At 51.3% G+C, this 20,369-nt stretch overlaps 1 protein-coding gene across 5 annotated transcripts; it reads left to right on the top strand.

Moving 5' to 3' along the window:
• Window positions 1-1,121: 1,121 nt before the first annotated feature.
• RAD54L (RAD54 like) lies at window positions 1,122-19,397 on the top strand. Of its 5 annotated transcripts, none has more exons than XM_072127164.1 (18): window positions 1,122-1,311; window positions 1,861-1,938; window positions 2,428-2,541; window positions 2,616-2,676; window positions 2,748-2,883; window positions 12,027-12,096; window positions 15,248-15,536; window positions 15,620-15,744; window positions 16,441-16,591; window positions 16,667-16,793; window positions 16,932-17,006; window positions 17,081-17,211; window positions 17,279-17,389; window positions 17,472-17,595; window positions 18,378-18,456; window positions 18,536-18,715; window positions 18,791-18,954; window positions 19,033-19,397. In XM_072127164.1, exons 1-18 carry the CDS (start codon window positions 1,309-1,311, stop codon window positions 19,232-19,234), a joined length of 2,220 nt encoding a protein of 739 aa, XP_071983265.1. In that variant the 5' UTR covers window positions 1,122-1,308; the 3' UTR covers window positions 19,235-19,397. The 5 variants fall into 5 exon arrangements, with proteins under 5 accessions (XP_071983265.1, XP_071983264.1, XP_071983263.1 ...); XM_072127163.1 differs by lacking the exon at window positions 1,122-1,311 and adding an exon at window positions 1,333-1,352; XM_072127162.1 differs by lacking the exon at window positions 1,122-1,311 and adding an exon at window positions 1,373-1,391.
• Window positions 19,398-20,369: the final 972 nt, after the last annotated feature.

Raw genomic sequence — 20,369 nt, 5'->3', positions numbered from 1 at the left:
AACGCCAGGGGGCTGGAGCCCACAACGCCAGGGGGCTGGAGCCCACAACGCCAGGGGGCTGGAGCCCACAACGCCAGGGGGCAGGAGGGGGCAGGAGCACGCAGGGGCCAACATAAAGAGGCGGCTGGAGCACGCCAGACAAGCCCCCAAATCCACAGGCAGAGACCCCAGACCAGACAGCCCCCTCCCATATCCACAGGCAGAGACCCCAGACCAGACAGCCCCCTCCCATATCCACAGGCAGAGACCCCAGACCAGACAGCCCCCTCCCATATCCACAGGCAGAGACCCCAGACCAGACAGCCCCCTCCCATATCCACAGGCAGAGACCCCAGACCAGACAGCCCCCTCCCATATCCACAGACAGAGACCCCAGACCAGACAGCCCCCTCCCATATCCACAGGCAGAGACCCCAGACCAGACAGCCCCCTCCCATATCCACAGGCAGAGACCCCAGACCAGACAGCCCGCTCCCATATCCACAGGCAGAGACCCCAGACCAGACAGCCCCCTCCCATATCCACAGGCAGAGACCCCAGACCAGACAGCCCCCTCCCATATCCACAGGCAGAGACCCCAGACCAGACAGCCCCCTCCCATATCCACAGGCAGAGACCCCAGACCAGACAGCCCCCTCCCATATCCACAGACAGAGACCCCAGACCAGACAGCCCCCTCCCATATCCACAGGCAGAGACCCCAGACCAGACAGCCCCCTCCCATATCCACAGGCAGAGACCCCAGACCAGACAGCCCGCTCCCATATCCACAGGCAGAGACCCCAGACCAGACAGCCCCCTCCCATATCCACAGGCAGAGACCCCAGACCAGACAGCCCGCTCCCATATCCACAGGCAGAGACCCCAGACCAGACAGCCCCCTCCCATATCCACAGGCAGACCCCCATTTCCACAGGCATTGACACCAGACATATGCCCCCCTCCCCATTAGAAGCAGAGACCCCAGCCCAGAGAGATGCCCCCAGTTCAGACAGACTCATCTTACAAACCATGAATACAAAACCATAGCACACGTGATATTCTGGGAGGTGCTGAGCCATGACAGACGCGGCCTCCTCTCTCCTGCACCACAGCCTGACTGTTGCAGATAAGCCGCAGCTCCCGTGTACACACAGGTCATGTGACAATGGAATACACGTGACCCATAGCAAAGCGGTCCGCTGCCGCCCCGGAGCACTGTGGGTAATGTAGTTCGCGCTAGAGACTACAACTTCCGGTCTATGCGCATCCTGATGCTGAAGACCGCGGGAAATATAACTGTAATGATAACGTCCTGACCCCCGCACCATGGTATGTCCTATACCCCTCCCCCCCCCGACATCCGCACCATGGTATGTCCTATACCCTCCCCACCCGACACCCACACCATGGTATGTCCTATACCCCCCTGATCCCCGCACCATGGTATGTCCCATACCCCTCTGACCCCCGCACCATGGTATGTCCTATACCCCCCTGGCCCCCTCACCATGGTATGTCCTATACCCCCCTGGCCCCCTCACCATGGTATGTCCTATACCCCCCTGGCCCCCTCACCATGGTATGTCCTATACCCCCCTGACCCCCTGCACCATGGTATGTTCTATACCCCCCTGATCCCCGCACCATGGTATGTTCTATACCCCCCTGACCCCCGCACCATGGTATGTCCTATACCCCCCTGACCCCCCGCACCATAGTATGTCCTATACCCCCCTGACCCCCGCAGCTTGATATGTCCTTTGCCCCCCCCCCCCGACCTTCCCTATGGTATGTCTTATACCCCCCCTGCACTGTTGTATGTCCTCAGCCCCCCCCCCCCCCGTGCTATGCTGGGTCTAATTGGTTGTCTGTGCACAGAGGCGGAGCCTGGCGCCCAGCCAGTTGGGCAAGCGGAGTCGTGATGTCTCATGTGATGGAGAATTAGGACAGGAGGCGGTGAGTACCTGTGTGCCCCGCCCCGGAGGAAAGGAGCGGTCACCTGTGTGCCCCGCCCCGGAGGAAGGGAGAGGTCACCTGTGTGCCCCGCCCCGGAGGAAGGGAGAGGTCACCTGTGTGCCCCGCCCCGGAGGAAGGGAGAGGTCACCTGTGTGCCCCGCCCCGGAGGAAGGGAGAGGTCACCTGTGTGCACCGCCCCTGGGAAGATAAGGGGGAGGTCACCTGTGTGCCCCACCCCGGAGGAAGGGGGAGGTCACCTGTGTGCCCCGCCCCGGAGGAAGGGGGAGGTCACCTGTGTGCCCCGCCCCGGAGGAAGGGAGAGGTCACCTGTGTGCCCCGCCCCGGAGGAAGGGAGAGGTCACCTGTGTGCCCCGCCCCTGGGAAGAGAAGGGGGAGGTCACCTGTGTGCCCCGCCCCGGAGGAAGGGAGAGGTCACCTGTGTGCCCCGCCCCTCCTGTGGCAGACATTATTCTCATTATTTTGTTGTAGAGGCCAAGAAGGGTGCTGGGTGTTCCTGGGACGCAGGACCTCTGGGTGTCTCCGTACCGGAAGCCGCTGGAGCCATTAACCAACCGTCCGGTGTGTGTGGACAGCCGCCAGCATGTGAGTGATGCCAGGAGCCGAGCGGTGGGTCCATCATGTGACAGCGGCTGTGACCTCTCTCCTCTTCCCCGCAGGAGGCCTTTATCCGCAGTATATTATCCCGACCATTCCGGGTGCCCATTCCCAACTACAAAGGTGAGTGATTGGGGGCGAGGGAGCGGCAAACTTTCCCTCATCGTCCCGTCCTGACTTCTGGGGGTCCACAGGTGGTCTGGGGGCACGGGCTCTGGGGATCAAGAAGACTGGAGTGAGGAGAGCGCTTCATGACCCCGAGGAAGAGGGGGCGCTGGTGTTATATGAACCCCCAAATCTCAGCGCACACGACCTGCTGAAGGTAGACAAGTAAGTGCTGATACACAGGTAGCGGTGATACTATACAGGAGGAGGGGACAGGTAGCAGTGATATTATACAGGAGGAGGGGACAGGTAGCAGTGATATTATACAGGAGGAGGGGACAGGTAGCAGTGATATTATACAGGAGGAGGGGACAGGTAGCACTGATATTATACAGGAGGAGGGGACAGGTAGCGGTGATATTATACAGGAGGAGAGGACAGGTAGCAGTGATATTATACAGGAGGAGGGGACAGGTGTTAGGGTAGGATTCAAGACATCCTCTTTTAGTGTGCGTTGGCTGCGTGTTTCTAATCAATAAGCATGCGTGCACATCATAAGAAATTAATTCAGACACATTTGCTGATTTAAATCTCACTCATGCGATCATGGCCATGGCAAATCTGCACTGCTAGAACTTTATTTGGTTTCACAAAACTATATAGAAATTAAGGAAGAAGCAGAAGGGGCGGAGAATTCCCAGCTCGTGTAGTCTCTTGATTGGAGAACTTCCTTGCTGTTGCTTATTGACGTCAGGATTGAAGTCTTGTTGACATTCTTTAGCTTTAATTGTTTTCGTTATGATTACGAGGCCGGCGCCATCTTATAATGAAGTCTCTGTTACAATGATTTTAGGAAAATAGAACAAGTAGAAATGACAGGATTTGATCTATCAGCAGGTTTACCTTAACAGTCCCCCCTAAATCCTGGAATTTCTCTCAGCTACTCTTAGTCTAGAAGGACCTACAGATCTGCCCATATGTGCATCGCTCTCCTCTTCACCAGTTGGATGACAGCAGACCCCTGTTGGGTGTGCCCCCATTTAGTGGACTTTCACATATGGGAATCAAATCTCTACTCTACTGTTCCCTACTCCAGGGGCTGTTTGATATGTTTCAGGGGTGGTTGATCTTAGAGGGATATCTTCATTATGCAAATTTAGGTAACTTGAGTAAGGGGTCTTTGGCTTGTCTAACTACTGATACCCATGATACTAGGCGGACTTGATGGGGGGGACCACATAACACGCAATAAGTGACAAGAGCAAAATCACAATCCCCAATATCACCCCCACTTACAGGAAACCCTTCCAATCCCCCAACTACAAAGTGAAGGATATAGCGTCCACTTCTGAGTTTCTCTTGGGTTCCCTGGACAGTCCTTCAATCTTTTCAAGTGCATGGATAATGGATCCATAGGGGGCGATGTCATCTGGGATGTACATGCAACAAGTCACTCCCACCATCTTACAGACTCCTCCCTTCTCAGCAAGGGTCATGTCCAAAATCATGCGGTTCTGGGAAGCATCTCGGATATAATCCACAAATCTCTGTTGATTACAATAAAAACAGTTAACCCAACAAACATCTTTACTCATAGCTCTCTGGGGAATAATGGACTCTAGACCTGCCCATATCTGATTGTGGGCCTTGTACTCATCTGGAACCCCCCTTGGTGCTCCAACTGTATCTATATAAACGTTGTCATCTAGGTGCTTCTCTCTCAGACCTCCAGAATCCTTTGGGATTCTCTACCTTTTCTTATGTGTCTGATCAACCTTATCCCTGGGGATCACGAGCAAGGAATGCACAAACCTTATCACCGTGCACTCACCTTCCCGGCCTCTAGGCCTAACCTAACTCTCCTATCCCCACAAATCCTGTACACATCAGACACTGCTAATACAGGGTTACCTGTGCTGTCAGTGTTATAGAAGGTCATTGTCTTGTTGCACCAACCGTAGGTAAAGTCTCCTACCCTGGGGGCATCCTGGTCACCCCTATAGATACAGTGATAGTCATGGTTGGGGTGTCCCTGAGCATACAGTCAGTCAGACGAGACCAGCTAGCAAGAAGAATAAGTAAGTTTGCAATAGAAAGCATGGAAGCGTGCTGACTTCCCTCTAGCTTCACAGACGTGGCACTGGTCAGCAGGACTTGGAAAGGACCGTCATAGCGAGGCTAAAGACTCTCTCTCTGGTGTCTCTTCACCACCACATAGTCTCCAAGCTTCAGGTTATGCGTCCTGAGGTCTCTGTCTGCATCTGAAAAAGGAATCAGAAACACTTTTGCAGACCTTTTTCAAGGCCTGGCTCAACTGTATGGCGTGTTCCACCTGGTTTCCTGCCATCATCTCTAGGGTCTGTGGGAAGTAGGGGCCTAGTCTGGGTGCACAGGCAAAAAGTACTTCAAAGGGGACAATCCCATCTTTCTGGTGGGGGTGGTCCTAACTGAATGATGGTCAGCAGGAAAGCACTAGCGCCATGGTTTCCCTGTTTCTTCCATGGCCTCCTGGATCTCTAACTTAAGAGTGCCGTTTAAAGTATCTCAAACGCACCACCAACTTGGGAAGGGTATGGGGTGTTCAGGGCCTGTTCTACACCCAGGAGGGACAAGGCTTCAGGTCTTTACCTGTCCAATGAAGTGGGTTCTGCGACTGGACTCTATGGTCTCTGGAAGTCCAAACCTGCAGAAAAATCTCACTCACCAACTTCTTTGCCTCAGCTCTGGCAGTAGCCTTGGTCATGGGAGAAGCTTCTGGCCACCCTGGAAAGAGATCAATGCACACAAGCAAGTACTCCTACGTACCACTTTTTGGTAGCTGGATAAAATCCATCTGCAGTCTTTGGAAGGGATACAGCGGCTTGGGTGTCACCTTCTGTGGGGTCTTTTCCACCTTACCCGGGTTGTGGCGGGCACAGACTATACAGGCTTTCACTAGTCTAGTGACAGGGGTAGTAATGCCCGGGGCAAACCACTTGCGGTTTATGTGCACTAGCATGGCCATTTTGGATATGTGTGTGTGTCCGTGGCCTACTTGACTTACTGTCGGGTGCAGGGCTCTGGCCAGGCACACCCTCTCTCCCAGCATCCAGGTCCCATCGTCATCTGGGCTCCAGCTTTCCTCCACACTTCCTTCACTTCTGATGACTCTCGGGCCACCAGGGACTGGAACACCTGTGGACAGCAGCTTTTAGCTCAGAACTCACCGCTGAGACTTCAGGACAGTCTCCAGGCTCCATCTGTGCAGCTGCCATCGCCATCCCGTCAGCCACATACTTGCCCTTGGCTTGTGGAGTTACCAAATTGTGTGTGCTTTTACTTTTATTATCCCCACCTCTTGTGGAAGTAAGAGAGCATCCATGAGCTCTTTAACCAGCGTGCCATGCTTAAAGGGGGTCCCTGCAGAGGTGAGGAAATCTCTAGCCTTCCATATGGGTTCATAGTCGTGTTTAGACCCCAGAACTATACCTTGAGTATAGATGTTTGTCCTTTTACCTTCCACCAGCTGTAGCACTTCCCTGAGTGCCGTCACTTCACCTCCAGCGCTGACCTGTGTGGAGGGAGTGGTTCTGCTTGTACTACCTCATGTGCGCCACTGACCACTGTATATCCAGTGTAGAACCGTCTGTCTTCTCCTGCAGACCTGGAGCCATCTATGAGAAAAAACTCAACATCTGGGTTAATCACCCTTCTCTCCCCCCTCTCTGAATCCTGGAAGACTGGCGATAGAATGAAGGATTCAGAGCTGTGCACCTTATCATTGTATCCTGGGGCATCAGGAGTGCACACTGGAGTCTGAGCTGTCTGGCCTTTGCACAGATGCTTGGGCTGTACTTGGGTGAGGACACTGCAAGGTATATGGCGTTTGCACAGTAACTGAGTGATCTAGGGTCCAGGATCAGCTCACTGGCCTTGCTGAGCAGATTGCTGGCTGCAGCTACTGACACATGAGGGACTCCCCACACAACTGAATCTAACCGGGCCTAATAATGGGCCACTGGGGAGGCCACCACGTTCCTGGGCTAAGACACCTGTGGCCTAGATACTCCGTGCAAAATAAAATAAAAGGTCTGGTTCAGTGGCATGTGCCTAGGGCTGGGGCAGACAGGATTTGCCACCTTAAGGGTATGGAATGCATCAATTGCCTCCTGACTAAGGGCAAATGGGGAAGAGGCAATTCAGTCAGAAAGGGGCAACATCAGGCTGGGGGCAGCAGACCTTATCCCAGGCCTGCAGGAGCTGACCAGTCCTAGAAACATGTGCAGAGGCTTAGGGCCTCAGGACAGGGGCACATTCTGGACTGTTAGCTTTCTTTCCTCTGCCAGATATTTGCCTGTGGCTGAGAAGCAGTGGCCTAGGAAGACCACCTTCTCCTGGCAGTACTGGAGTTTGTCTCTGGAAACTTTGTAACCCTTCTGGAACAGAAAACACATAAGGTCAATAAATGCATCCTGACAAACAAAAAACAGTAGGTCATCCGCATACTGAAAAGGAGAACATCCAGTAAGGGGCTAGTCTGCCAGTCTACTCCCTGTAGGGCCGTGGGGTATTTGCTGGGTGAGTTTTACCCCCCTTGTGGGAATCTGCATCAGGTATACTGGAATACTGAACTGGTAAAGGCAAATAGGTACTGGCAATCCTCATGTAGGGGCACAGAGAGGAGGACATTTGCCAAATCAATAACAGTGAATAATATGTCACTCTCAGGGACTGCTGCCAGTTTGGGCTAGGGACCACTGGGCTTCAGTACACTCATTGGCAGCTTGGAGGTCATGGACCATCCTACATGTATCCGGCTGTTCTTTCTGAGTCTTTTCTTGACTCCGGCTAAAATCATCATCGGACTAGCAGGGGAGAGTTCTACAATGAAAGGCGATAACTCTGTTTGGGGGGGCTGTTCTCTCTGACATCCTTGTCCGTAACCACCCCCCCTTGTCTTGCCCTGTGGGGGCCATCTCCGCCACTCACTACAGTAATGTCTCCTCCCCACAGTCGAAAACACGCCCACTTGGGTCGGTCGGTTGAGACTATTGGAAATGTTGTCAGTGTAACTTTGCCGTGGTCTGTGAAACTGGTCTCTGTTTCCCTCTGGCTTTCAGTCACAATCTTATGAGTGTCAGTGTCTCATCCAGACATTTAGGATTCTCTTAACTATCTATAAACTTCTGGCTAGACTCCAACATCTCAACAAAATCCAGGTACACTTATGTTGGTTTTTAATCAAAAAGGAACAAAAGTCAGTCATAGGCTCTGTAATACAGTTGGGGGGCTCATTCTTGCTTAGTCTGTTCATGGGGTACACAGGAGGACATCACATCATACTGTATCCCTGTTCCACAACAAAATAAATTCCTTCAAGTCTTTTCTTTAGATTGTCAGGGAGAAGTCTAAATGCAGCGATCTGCCCCCTTCTGTAAACAACTTCAGCTTACTGTAGCGTCAAGGTCAGAACAGAACACAAAGTGATAACACAGCTCAGACAGAGCCCTAGATTTTTGGAGAACTTCAGCGTCAAGGCCATGTACATGTCTTCACAAAACAAAACGCAGCTCCAACAGCCCCCACCCTTTTGTTAACCCCTTAAATGCCAGAAAGCAGGTACCAGAGACATTGTAACACTTTTTATAGTAATTTTTCTCTAATTGTCGGGATCAATAAATTTTAATAATACTCAAACAACCTCCCACACTCCAAGACCCCTAGCAGACGTCCGAAAAGGTGAGATATCACCAGCCGGCATTTGTTTTCAAACGTCTGGCAGGACGCCCCAAGCATGGTCAGCTGTTATCCTACAAAGCATAAAATGGCTGCCACTGAAAAATAAACTGACTTAAGATGGCCGCCACTGAAGAATGGTAGGGCGTGTCATCTTCTCTAACCACCAGATACAGGGGTGGAGTCTGGATTACAGGGGCCATTTTTCACTCCAAGGAAAATATAATTAAATCTCTTTTTCTCAAATTCTTTCCACACCAAAAACTTTGAAATGTCCCTTATCGCCTGTCTCTATCTTAAACGGCACTCTGAAGGATCCCTGTCACTCTGTCCTGGTCGTCAGTCAAAGTTAGAGGTTCTCAGAGTCTGTTTGCATGTTTACAAGTTGTACAATCATCAGATCCTCTAACACATCCCAAAACTCTCAAACCTTCATTATTACTTTTTATTTCACCGCAAACCTGTTCCATTAAATCAAATTGCACTTTTCCAACAGTCCTACTTAATTCATCCTACTTGACTCAACAACCTTCTCTCTACTTACATCAAGCCAATCTTCTGTCTACCTCATTTTTCCATTCTTTGCACTGAACTATCGCTAGCGCACCAGTGGTTCCCTCTGGGAGGACGTCCTTTCTATTCCGAAACCGCAGCATAATTTGTCCGAGACCCTTACCGTGCAGCTGCTCACGGCTTAAGGGCTGACCTTCAAGCTCCCCGATCACCAGTTATAGAGACTTAGCTCACTGCGTGTCGGTTAGAGGTTTATCAGAAGGTCCCTGCTTAACGATCTCCCTTTTTCTCCTAATTCCTGTCAAAATCCTCAGACACCCGTTCTTTACCCGTTCTCCTATTCTGGCGGCCTATGTTTGGCGGGCAAACATCCGTCCTTTTTCTCCTTATTCTGGCGGCCTATGTCTGTGTGCAGACATCCGTCCTTTTTCTCCTAATTCTAACGGCCCATATGTCTGATCTTCACTGCGGCTTCGCTACACTCCTCTCTATATGAACTTCGAACGTCCTCGCTCTCCCTTTCTGTTCTGGCTCAGCAAAGCGCATAAACACAGCAGCCAAGGCACTTCTCATACAGAGCTATATAACAATTCAGACCCCGATGCAGGACACCAGGTGGCTATACATATTTACCCTCCAATCCCAGCTGTCTACAGCCACAGGTATCACCACTCCCCGAGTCACAGGCAAGTCACAGGTTAACATATGTTATCTGAAACTTACCGTGATCGTGGGATGATCAGACCCAGTCGGGAAATGGTGACCCCAAGACTGCAAATGGTGCTGGAACGAGGGGGCGTCCTGGTCGTCCTGATCGCAAAATCTCAGCAGTGCCTCCAATGTTAGGGTAGGATTCAAGACATCCTCTTTTAGTGTGCGTTGGCTGCGTGTTTCTAATCAATAAGCATGCGTGCACATCATAAGAAATTAATTCAGACACATTTGCTGATTTAAATCTCACTCATGCGATCATGGCCATGGCAAATCTGCACTGCTAGAACTTTATTTGGTTTCACAAAACTATATAGAAATTAAGGAAGAAGCAGAAGGGGCGGAGAATTCCCAGCTCGTGTAGTCTCTTGATTGGAGAACTTCCTTGCTGTTGCTTATTGACGTCAGGATTGAAGTCTTGTTGACATTCTTTAGCTTTAATTGTTTTCGTTATGATCACGATGCCGGCGCCATCTTATAATGAAGACTCTGTTACAATGATTTTAGGAAAATAGAACAAGTAGAAATGACAGGATTTGATCTATCAGCAGGTTTACCTTAACACAGGTAGCAGTGATATTATACAGGAGGAGGGGACAGGTAGCAGTGATATTGCACAGGAGAAGAGGACAGGTAGCAGTGATATTATACAGGAGGAGAGGACAGGTAGCAGTGATATTATACAGGAGTAGGGGACAGGTAGCAGTGATATTATACAGGAGGAGAGGACAGGTAGCGGTGATATTATACAGGAGGAGGGGATAGATAGCAGTGATATTATACAGGAGGAGAGGACAGGTAGCGGTGATATTATACAGGAGGAGGGGATAGATAGCAGTGATATTGCACAGGAGAAGAGGACAGGTAGCAGTGATATTGCACAGGAGAAGAGGACAGGTAGCAGTGATATTATACAGGAGGAGAGGACAGGTAGCGGTGATATTATACAGGAGGAGAGGACAGGTAGCGGTGATATTATACAGGAGGAGAGGACAGGTAGCGGTGATATTATACAGAAGGAGAGGACAGGTAGCGGTGATATTATACAGGGGGAGAGGACAGGTAGCGGTGATATTATACAGGGGGAGACGACAGGTAGCGGTGATATTATACAGGAGGAGGGGATAGATAGCAGTGATATTATACAGGTGGAGAGGACAGGTAGCAGTGATATTGCACAAGAGAAGAGGACAGGTAGCAGTGATATTATACAGGAGGAGAGGACAGGTAGCGGTGATATTATACAGGAGGAGGGGACAGGTAGCGGTGATATTATACAGGAGGAGAGGACAGGTAGCGGTGATATTATACAGGAGGAGAGGACAGGTAGTGGTGATATTATACAGGGGGAGAGGACAGGTAGCGGTGATATTATACAGGGGGAGACGACAGGTAGCGGTGATATTATACAGGGGGAGAGGACAGGTAGCGGTGATATTATACAGGAGGAGGGGACAGGTAGCGGTGATATTATACAGGGGGAGACGACAGGTAGCGGTGATATTATACAGGAGGAGGGGACAGGTAGCGGTGATATTATACAGGAGGAGGGGACAGGCAGCGGTGATATTATACAGGAGGAGGGGACAGGCAGCGGTGATATTATACAGAAGGAGGGGACAGGCAGCGGTGATATTATACAGGAGGAGGGGACAGGCAGCGGTGATATTATACAGGAGGAGGGGACAGGCAGCGGTGATATTATACAGGAGGAGCGGACAGGCAGCGGTGATATTATACAGGAGGAGGGGACAGGTAGCGGTGATATTATACAGGAGGAGGGGACAGGCAGCGATGATATTATACAGGAGGAGGGGACAGGCAGTGGTGATATTATACAGGAGGAGGGGACAGGTAGCGGTGATATTATACAGGAGGAGGGGACAGGCGGCGGTGATATTATACAGGAGGAGGGGACAGGCGGCGGTGATATTATACAGGAGGAGGGGACAGGCGGCGGTGATATTATACAGGAGGAGGGGACAGGTGGCGGTGATATTATACAGGAGGAGGGGACAGGTGGCGGTGATATTATACAGGAGGAGGGGACAGGTAGCGGTGATATTATACAGGAGGAGGGGACAGGTAGCGGTGATATTATACAGGAGGAGGGGACAGGTAGCGGTGATATTATACAGGAGGAGGGGACAGGCAGCGGTGATATTATACAGGAGGAGGGGACAGGTAGCGGTGATATTATACAGGAGGAGGGGACAGGTAGCGGTGATATTATACAGGAGGAGGGGACAGGTAGCGGTGATATTATACAGGAGGAGGGGACAGGTAGCGGTGATATTATACAGGAGGAGGGGACAGGCAGCGGTGATATTATACAGGAGGAGGGGACAGGTAGCGGTGATATTATACAGGAGGAGGGGACAGGTAGCAGTGATATTGTGCTGGATGAGGTGACATGTTTCTTGTTGCAGGGAGAAGCTTCCGGTCCATGTCGTGGTGGACCCGGTGTTGGGAAGGATCCTGCGGCCACATCAGAGGGAGGTGAGGGGGCGCAGTAGTCGGTTCTGATCCATTACATGACCTCTGTGCCTGGCGGTTCTGTTTGTATTTCGTGGAAGAGAAAGGAAAGTTGGCACTCACCGCCTTTAGTAAAACTCTTTTTCTTTATTGATCCATATTAAAACATGGCGTACACAACAGGGGAGGGTTGAGCAAATGGATGCATTACTTCGTTCAGGGACGATTCGTTTCGCGCACAAATTAGCGCTTCATCTTGCCTGACTCTCCAAGCGTCCTCATCTGGCTTTTAAATGAGGGCGCCGGGAGACTCTGCTGCGTGTGCAGCCACACCTACAATTCAAAGACATTACATTGGATAAAAACAATTGGGGGCGGGGGGATACAATCCTAGCCCCGCCCTTGTCACATGGCAGATTCGAGCTTCGGGTTATAGTACGGGGGCGAGGATAATGAACAAGGGAAAGAGGAGGAGACAAACCTTTCTCCGTATAAGTAATACACTCCAGCCTAGGAGAGATCGTAAACGATAAATATTAAATAAAGGTCGTGAATTCTCACGCATTTTCCTCTTATGCCTTCTTTTTTCCTTCCTTTTAGTGGTTACGATAAGCAGGTATAGCTCCGTTTAAACGGAGAACAAGGGAAGAATGGAGCAGGCATAGTTAATGACCCAATAACAGAGACAATGGGGCAAATTTATCAAGCAGTCTGAAAGTCAGAATATTTCCAGTTGCCCATGGCAACCAATCACAGCTCAGCTTTCATTTCACCAGTGCTCATGAATATTTTAAAGGGGAGCTGTGATTGGTTGCCATGGGCAATTGGAAATATTCTGACTTTCAGACACTTGATAAATCTGCCCCAATATCTTAGTACAGCGGTAAGGCAATAAACGTTAGTACAGCAATAGGCATGTTATCATAGAAAACCCCCCATGTCATTTCTATCATTGAGGCCCAATGCACCTAGTGCTTCAGTACGTATAATCCATTGGGCTTCCTTTCTAAGTAATAGCCTATGCCTGTCACCCCCGTGCGTCGGTATTGGGATTTGTTCGATTCCTGCCAAGGTGAGTATGTTCGTATCTCCTCCGTGAGCCGCATTAATATGTTCTATTAGGCGAGGGGCACCTTTGCCAGTTGTTATTGAATGTTTGTGCTCCCTGAAGCGTGTGAACATGGCCCTAATTGTGTTTCCTATGTAAAATCGCCCACAAGGGCAGAATATAACGTTAACAACAAAACTTGAACGACATGTGATAAATTGTTTGATCCTATGCTCCCAACCACCAATCTTTAAGGATTTTCCAACTACCAGTTGATTGCAATGATTACAGTCCCCGCATCTATGGTTACCCAGGGGAGCGGCCTTTTTTAGCCATTCATCTTTTCTGGGTGCACTCGGGAGCCTGCTACGGACCAACTGGTCCTTAAGAGTTCTGCTCTTACGAAAGGTAATTAAAGGCCCGTTCTCGGCTATGTCTTTTAATAGCGGGTCAGATTTAGCCATAAACCAGTTCCTGTTGATCGCGCTCTTAATTTCTGATGCTAAGGGGTTGTAATCAAATGAGAAGGTAAATTCTTCTCTTTTGTCTTTGTTCGTGGATGTTTTTAAAAGTTGTGCTGGGGTTTTTTTTAAAGGCTTTTTCTTTAAAGAGGTAGCGGGTAGCCTCTTTTATGGAGGTTGTAAAATCTGCTTGGTCTTGGGGTGCCAGTTAATATTAAATTAACAACAATATTCAATGGATCTTTACAGGGGATTTATTAAGGGTACAATACAGGGGAATACACATAGAGGGTAAACTAACTAAGGGACAGAGAGATGGTGGGGAAGGAAGTGCACTGACTAAAGATCTGTATACCATCATATATACACGCACACATAGCTCACACACATTGCCCATCATCCCACCTCTACCACTGTCTTGGCCAATCCAATGATGATGTAGAATCAATACATTCTTATCACACGACTTGCAGGACAAGTAACTTGAGTCTTTGTTTCCCACAGGATCTGGTAGAATCTCCAGGGGGCGATGGCCTCCAGGTGTAATAGCACAGTCCATTGTTATCACATGCATCTGTTTCTACAATCTTTATTAGGGGCAATGTAGGCATTTATGGCTTAGTTCTTCCTCTGTCCACAAAGACCCTTAAACTGTCTCAAGCCACATCATGCCATATTTCCAACAGAGGTGGTCTACTAGTTCTTCTGCTTGAAGTAGAAAAAGGTCGTCCTGGTTATTGATTTGTCTAAGACGTATAAACTGTCCGTAAGGGATGGCCTTTTTAACACTGTCCGGGTGATAACTGGAAAAGTGTAAGTACGAGTTTGTAGATGTAGGTTTCCTATAAACTGTAGTTATAATCCACCCTCCTACATTGTTAACTTCTACGTCAAGGAATTCTATATTTCTTTCATCTATTTTATGAGTGAAGAGCATATTAAGGGTATTATGATTTAAGTATGCCATAAACTCCAAAAAGGCTGCTTTTGTTCCAGACCAGACCAGAAAAATGTCGTCCACATAACGGTGATAAGTTGATATATATTTGAGAAAAGGATTGGTGGGGGTATAAATCTACCCTATCTATCCTCGAAGAAGCCTAAAAAGATATTTGGGTATGTGCATGCCGCTGGGGTCCCCATCGCAGTACCCATGAGTTGTTTAAACCAGGTGTCCATGAACTTAAAGGTATTGTTTGACAGTATAAAGAGCATAGCCTCGCATATAAAAGATATAACATTTGGGTCTTCATTTATTTTTTCTAGAACTTTTCTTATAGCCTCTATTCCTATCTCGTGGGGGATCCTAGTATATAAGCTCTCTACATCTATTGTGGCGAGCAGTACATTCTCTTGCCATGTACAATCTTTTATGGAAAGTAGAAAATCGTTAGTATCTTTAAGATAGGCTGGGATTTTTGACAGGAGTGGACGCAACATCCAATCAATAGATTGCGACAATGGCTACGTGACCAAACCCACTCCGGCGACAATGGGTCGTCCGGGGGGTTCGTCAGGGATTTGTGTATTTTTGACAGGAAATACCATCCTGGTTTCTGTGGGTGTTTGGGGTATAGTTTCTCTGCTGTACGGCGAGAGGTAGTGCCTCTTGAGGTATGGTCTCTTAAAAAGGTGATAAGTTTGTATAATTCATGTAATTCCGCAGGGAGTGAAGTTCCTCTGGGAATGTGTGACGGGCCGGCGTATTCCCGGGAGCCACGGATCCATCATGGCGGATGAGATGGGTCTGGGGAAGACCCTGCAGTGCATCACTCTCATGTGGACCCTCCTCAGGCAGAGTCCAGACTGTAAGGCAGAGATAGACAAGGCGCTGGTGGTTTGCCCGTCCAGCCTGGTCCGGAACTGGTCCAATGAGGTGGGCAAGTGGCTGGAGGGCAGGATCCAACCTCTGGCCATTGATGGCGGCTCCAAAGATGAGATTGACCGGAAACTGGGTAAGACGCAGAGTGTGTCCCATAACGGAGGACGCAGGTGAGATCCGCAGACGTCTGGTAACCCTGTACTCGCTTCTGTCCAGCTGGATTCATGCAGCAGCGGGGACACCGGGTCCCCTCCCCGATACTCATCATCTCCTACGAGACCTTCCGCTTACACGCTGATGTTCTTCACCGGGGAAGTGTAGGGCTGGTCATCTGTGATGAGGTGAGTGTTACTGATGCTGGGATGACAGGAGATGGCCATGGGAGGACTGTGGGGGGAGGGGGAAAGGTGTCATGGGGGCACTGGGAGGACTGTGGGGGGGGGGAGTAAGGTGTCATGGGGGCACTGGGAGGACTGTGGGGGGGGGGAGTAAGGTGTCATGGGGGCACTGGGAGGACTGTGGGGGGGGGGGAGTAAGGTGTCCTGGGGGCACTGGGAGGACTGTGGGGGGAGGGGGTAAGGTGTCCTGGGGGCACTGGGAGGACTGTGGGGGGAGGGGGTAAGGTGTCCTGGGGGCACTGGGAGGACTGTGGGGGGAGGGGGTAAGGTGTCCTGGGGGCACTGGGAGGACTGTGGGGGGAGGGGGTAAGGTGTCCTGGGGGCACTGGGAGGACTGTGGGGGGAGGGGGGAAGGTGTCCTGGGGGACTTGGGAGGACTGTGGGGGGTAAGGTGCCTTGGAGGCATGTGGTGGGGGGGAGAGTAAGGTGTCCTGGGGGTGCTGGGAGGATGGCAGGTGGCGTGGTTCCAGGGTGTTGGGAGGACTGTAGGGGATGGGGCGCCCCTGGGTGGGGAGCTGTGAGGTCGGCGGGTGACGGGGTCTCCTAACAATGGGTTTGGAGAGTAACTGTTCTGTGGGTCCTTATAGTCTGACATTGTGCCCCCCCAGCCCTCGATAAGTTGTGGTGACATTATTGCAGGGTCACAGACTGAAGAACTCTGAGAATCAGACTTACCAGGCACTGAACCGGCTGAACACCCCCCGACGGGTCCTCATCTCTGGGACCCCCATTCAGAACGACCTCCTGGAATACTTCAGTCTGGTCCACTTTGTCAGTGCGGGCATTCTGGGTGAGTGACTGCCCCCTCTGTGGTACATGACTATGCCCCTTCTGCCCTCAGTCACTTTACTTTCCCCCCACACAGGAACGGCTCAGGAGTTTAAGAAAAGGTTTGAAATTCCCATCTTAAAGGGGCGGGATGCAGATGCCAGCCCTGCGGACCGGGAGAAGGGGGAGGAGAAGCTGAAGGAGCTCATCAGCGTTGTAAATAGGTCTGTCTATTATTTGTCTATAAGGACGGGTTCTCCCTTTGGTGGTGGTGGGGGGCTGGTGTGGTCGGCTTCCCCCTTCCTTCCTTGTTAGTCCCTTTACATGGGCAGCCTTGTCCTGATGGTTGCTTCGTATTTCAGGTGTCTTATTAGAAGGACATCTGACATCCTCTCCAAGTATCTTCCTATCAAGGTGGAGCAGGTGATCTGCTGCAGGTAAGTGTCCCCCGTGGTGGCTGCGGCTTGTTGCCGGTGAGTGTCGTGGTTGTTAATCTTCTACTTCCCTGCAGACTGACGCCGCTGCAGTCTGAACTCTACAAACTGTTCCTGAAACAAGCCAAACCCGTGGAGGAGCTGACAACCGGCAAGATGAGTGTGTCCTCCCTATCCTCCATCACCTCGCTCAAGAAGCTGTGTAACCGTAAGTAGTCGTAATGGAGGTGGCAGGTAAGTGTCCCCAGCGTTATCTGACGTCTCACTCTGCGCAGATCCTGCTCTGATCTATGAGAAGTGTGTGGAGGAGGAGGATGGCTTCCAGGGGGCGCTCTGTCTCTTTCCCCTTGGGTACAGCACCAAGTCAGTGGAGCCTCAGTTGTCAGGTGGGTGGGGCCTCAGTTGTCAGATGGGTGGGGCTTCCGATGTTGTCTTCTATCCAGTGACTGAAGCTCCTGTCGTTTCCAGGTAAAATGTTGGTGCTGGATTATTTATTGGCTGTAACCAGAAGCACAAGCAATGACAAAGTCGTCTTGGTCTCCAACTACACGCAGACCCTCGACTTGTTCGAGAAACTCTGCAGAGAGAGAAGGTGAGGACCTACTCCATGTCTCCAATGTGTGACCCTGGCATTGGAGGTGGTGGAGGGCCAGACAGCATAGATTTATGGGAGGGTAGGTGCTCCGATGGTAGTGTATGGTGCTGGTGGAGGCCTGGGCTGCTGCGGTCACATGAGGGCAGCCCCTCCGGCGGTAGTGTATGGTGCTGGTGGAGGCCTGGGCTGCTGCGGTCACATGAGGGCAGGCTCTCCGGCAGTAGTGTATGGTGCTGGTGGAGGCCTGGGCTGCTGCGGTCACATGAGGGCAGGTTCTCCGGTGGTAGCGTATGGTGCTGGTGGAGGCCTGGGCTGCTGCGGTCACATGAGGGCAGGCTCTGCGGCGGTAGCGTATGGTGCTGATGGAGGCCTGGGCTGCTGCGGTCACATGAGGGCAGGCTCTCCAGCAGTAGTGTATGGTGCTGGTGGAGGCCTGGGCTGCTGCGGTCACATGAGGGCAGGCTCTCCGGCGGTAGTGTATGGTGCTGGTGGAGACCTCGGCTGCTGTGGTCACATGAGGGCAGGCTCTCCAGCAGTAGCATGTGGTTTCTTTAGTTACAGGAGGGCAGGCTCTCCGGCGGTAGTGCGTCTTCCTGGAGCAGAACACTTGCACAATGTAGTCGTGGTCTCTTGGGGCTTGGTGAGGGTCCTCTGGCTGTGTGGCAGACTCCTGTCAGATCTGAACAATGAGTGGAGAAGATGTGTCCGTGGTGTCCATTATTCCAGCCTCTTGGTCTTGTAGGATGCGGTGATTAATCCCCGGCCTTTTCCTTTTTCAGGTATTTATATGTCCGGCTTGATGGAACAATGTCCATTAAGAAGCGAGCCAAGATCGTGGAGAGATTCAACAGCCCCTCGGTAGGTGATTAGTGGTGTTGGGGCGAGGGGCTTGTATTGTATACAGACCCCCTGCATTCTTCTGCTTCCTTTATATTAGAGCCCAGAGTTTATCTTCATGCTGAGCAGCAAGGCCGGAGGTTGTGGTCTCAATCTTATCGGAGCCAATCGTTTGGTGATGTTTGACCCCGACTGGAACCCAGCAAATGATGAGCAGGCGATGGCCCGAGTGTGGAGAGATGGGCAGAAGAAGATGTGCTTCATCTACCGGCTGCTCTCGGTATGTCCTCCCCATCCCTTGGTGCTCCCATCCAGATGCTCATTACACAGCGCCTGAATGTTGTCTTCTTCTCAGACTGGGACCATCGAGGAGAAGATTTTCCAGCGTCAGGCACATAAGAAGGCGCTGAGCAGCTGCGTGGTGGACGAGGAGCAGGACGTGGAGCGACACTTCTCTGTGGGAGAACTGAAGGAGCTCTTCACCCTGAATGAGGAGACCTCCAGCGATACTCATGAGCGGTGGGTTCTGCTCGGGGCGGTTCTGGTTCTGCTGTGGAGGCTCTTCAGTGCTGACCTTTACCTGTCTTTTGCTATTAGGTTTAGATGCCGTCGCTGTGTGAACGGGCGCCAGGTGCGGCCTCCTCCCGATGGCACAGACTGCACCTCGGATTTGTCGCAGTGGAATCATTGCGCTGATAAACGTGGTCTGCAGGATCCGGTGCTGGTGGCGGCCTGGGACGCTGCGGTCACATTTACTTTTCATCATAAGTCACATGAAGAGCAGCGAGGACTCTTATAGCAGGACGGCTCAGGATATCAGAGGCAGAGGTGTCCTGCTGTTCTATAGGACTTGTGTATAGTCATGGGAGCTCCTGCTGCACCACCAGCCACGTGATGAGGTTATACCACCAGGACCTGCTCATTGTGGACTGTTGTAATATTAAAGAGTGGAATTGAATGTAGCTAAGAGGTCCCCTGGTGTGACTGCCCCTTCTCATACCCCCTCTGCCCCCCATCAGCCATTACTATTGATAGAACACTATTACATCCATGGTGCTCTACATTCAGGGCTCAGACACATTACAGAAGAAAAGTCCTGCAGACAATCGTAATCGCCCTTCAGCATATAACTTTCTGTTCTTCTCACATGTGAGCAGATAAGGATGAATGGAGAAGACAGGATGCCCACTCTGTGCCTACCCCCCCCCCCCCCCCATACACAGCGAGCTGCCATGTCCTGATACCGTTCTATCATAGCCAGCAGTGGTCAGGGGTCAACATGGGCGCTCTGACCCCTCTGTGACTACACCCCCCATACACAGCGAGCTGCCAGGTCCTGTGTATCCTGACACCTTTCTATCATAGCCAGCAGTGGTCAGGGGTCAGCATGGGCGCTCTGACCGCTCTGTGACTACACCCCCCATACACAGCGAGCTGCCAGGTCCTGTGTATCCTGACACCTTTCTATCATAGCCAGCAGTGGTCAGGGGTCAACATGGGCGCTCTGACCGCTCTGTGACTACACCCCCCATACACAGCGAGCTGCCATGTCCTGCGTGTCCTGACACCTTTCTATCATAGCCAGCAGGGGTCAGGGGTCAGCATGGGCGCTCTGACCGCTCTGTGACTACACCCCCCATACACAGCGAGCTGCCATGTCCTGTGTGTCCTGACACCTTTCTATCATAGCCAGCAGGGGTCAGCATGGGCGCTCTGACCTCTCTGTGACTACCCCCCCCCCCCCCATACACAGCGAGCTGCCATGTCCTGTGTGTCCTGACACCTTTCTATCATTGCCAGCAGTGGTCAGGGGTCAGCATGGGCGCTCTGACCCCTCTGTGACTACACCCCCCATACACAGCGAGCTGCCATGTCCTGTGTGTCCTGACACCTTTCTATCATTGCCAGCAGTGGTCAGGGGGCAGCATGGGCGC

The sequence above is a fragment of the Engystomops pustulosus genome, chromosome 10 (assembly GCF_040894005.1).
Source record: "Engystomops pustulosus chromosome 10, aEngPut4.maternal, whole genome shotgun sequence".
Lineage (NCBI taxonomy): Eukaryota > Metazoa > Chordata > Amphibia > Anura > Leptodactylidae > Engystomops > Engystomops pustulosus.
The sequence above is the reverse complement of the archived record's forward strand: the minus strand, read 5'-3'. Positions and strand labels throughout refer to the sequence as shown.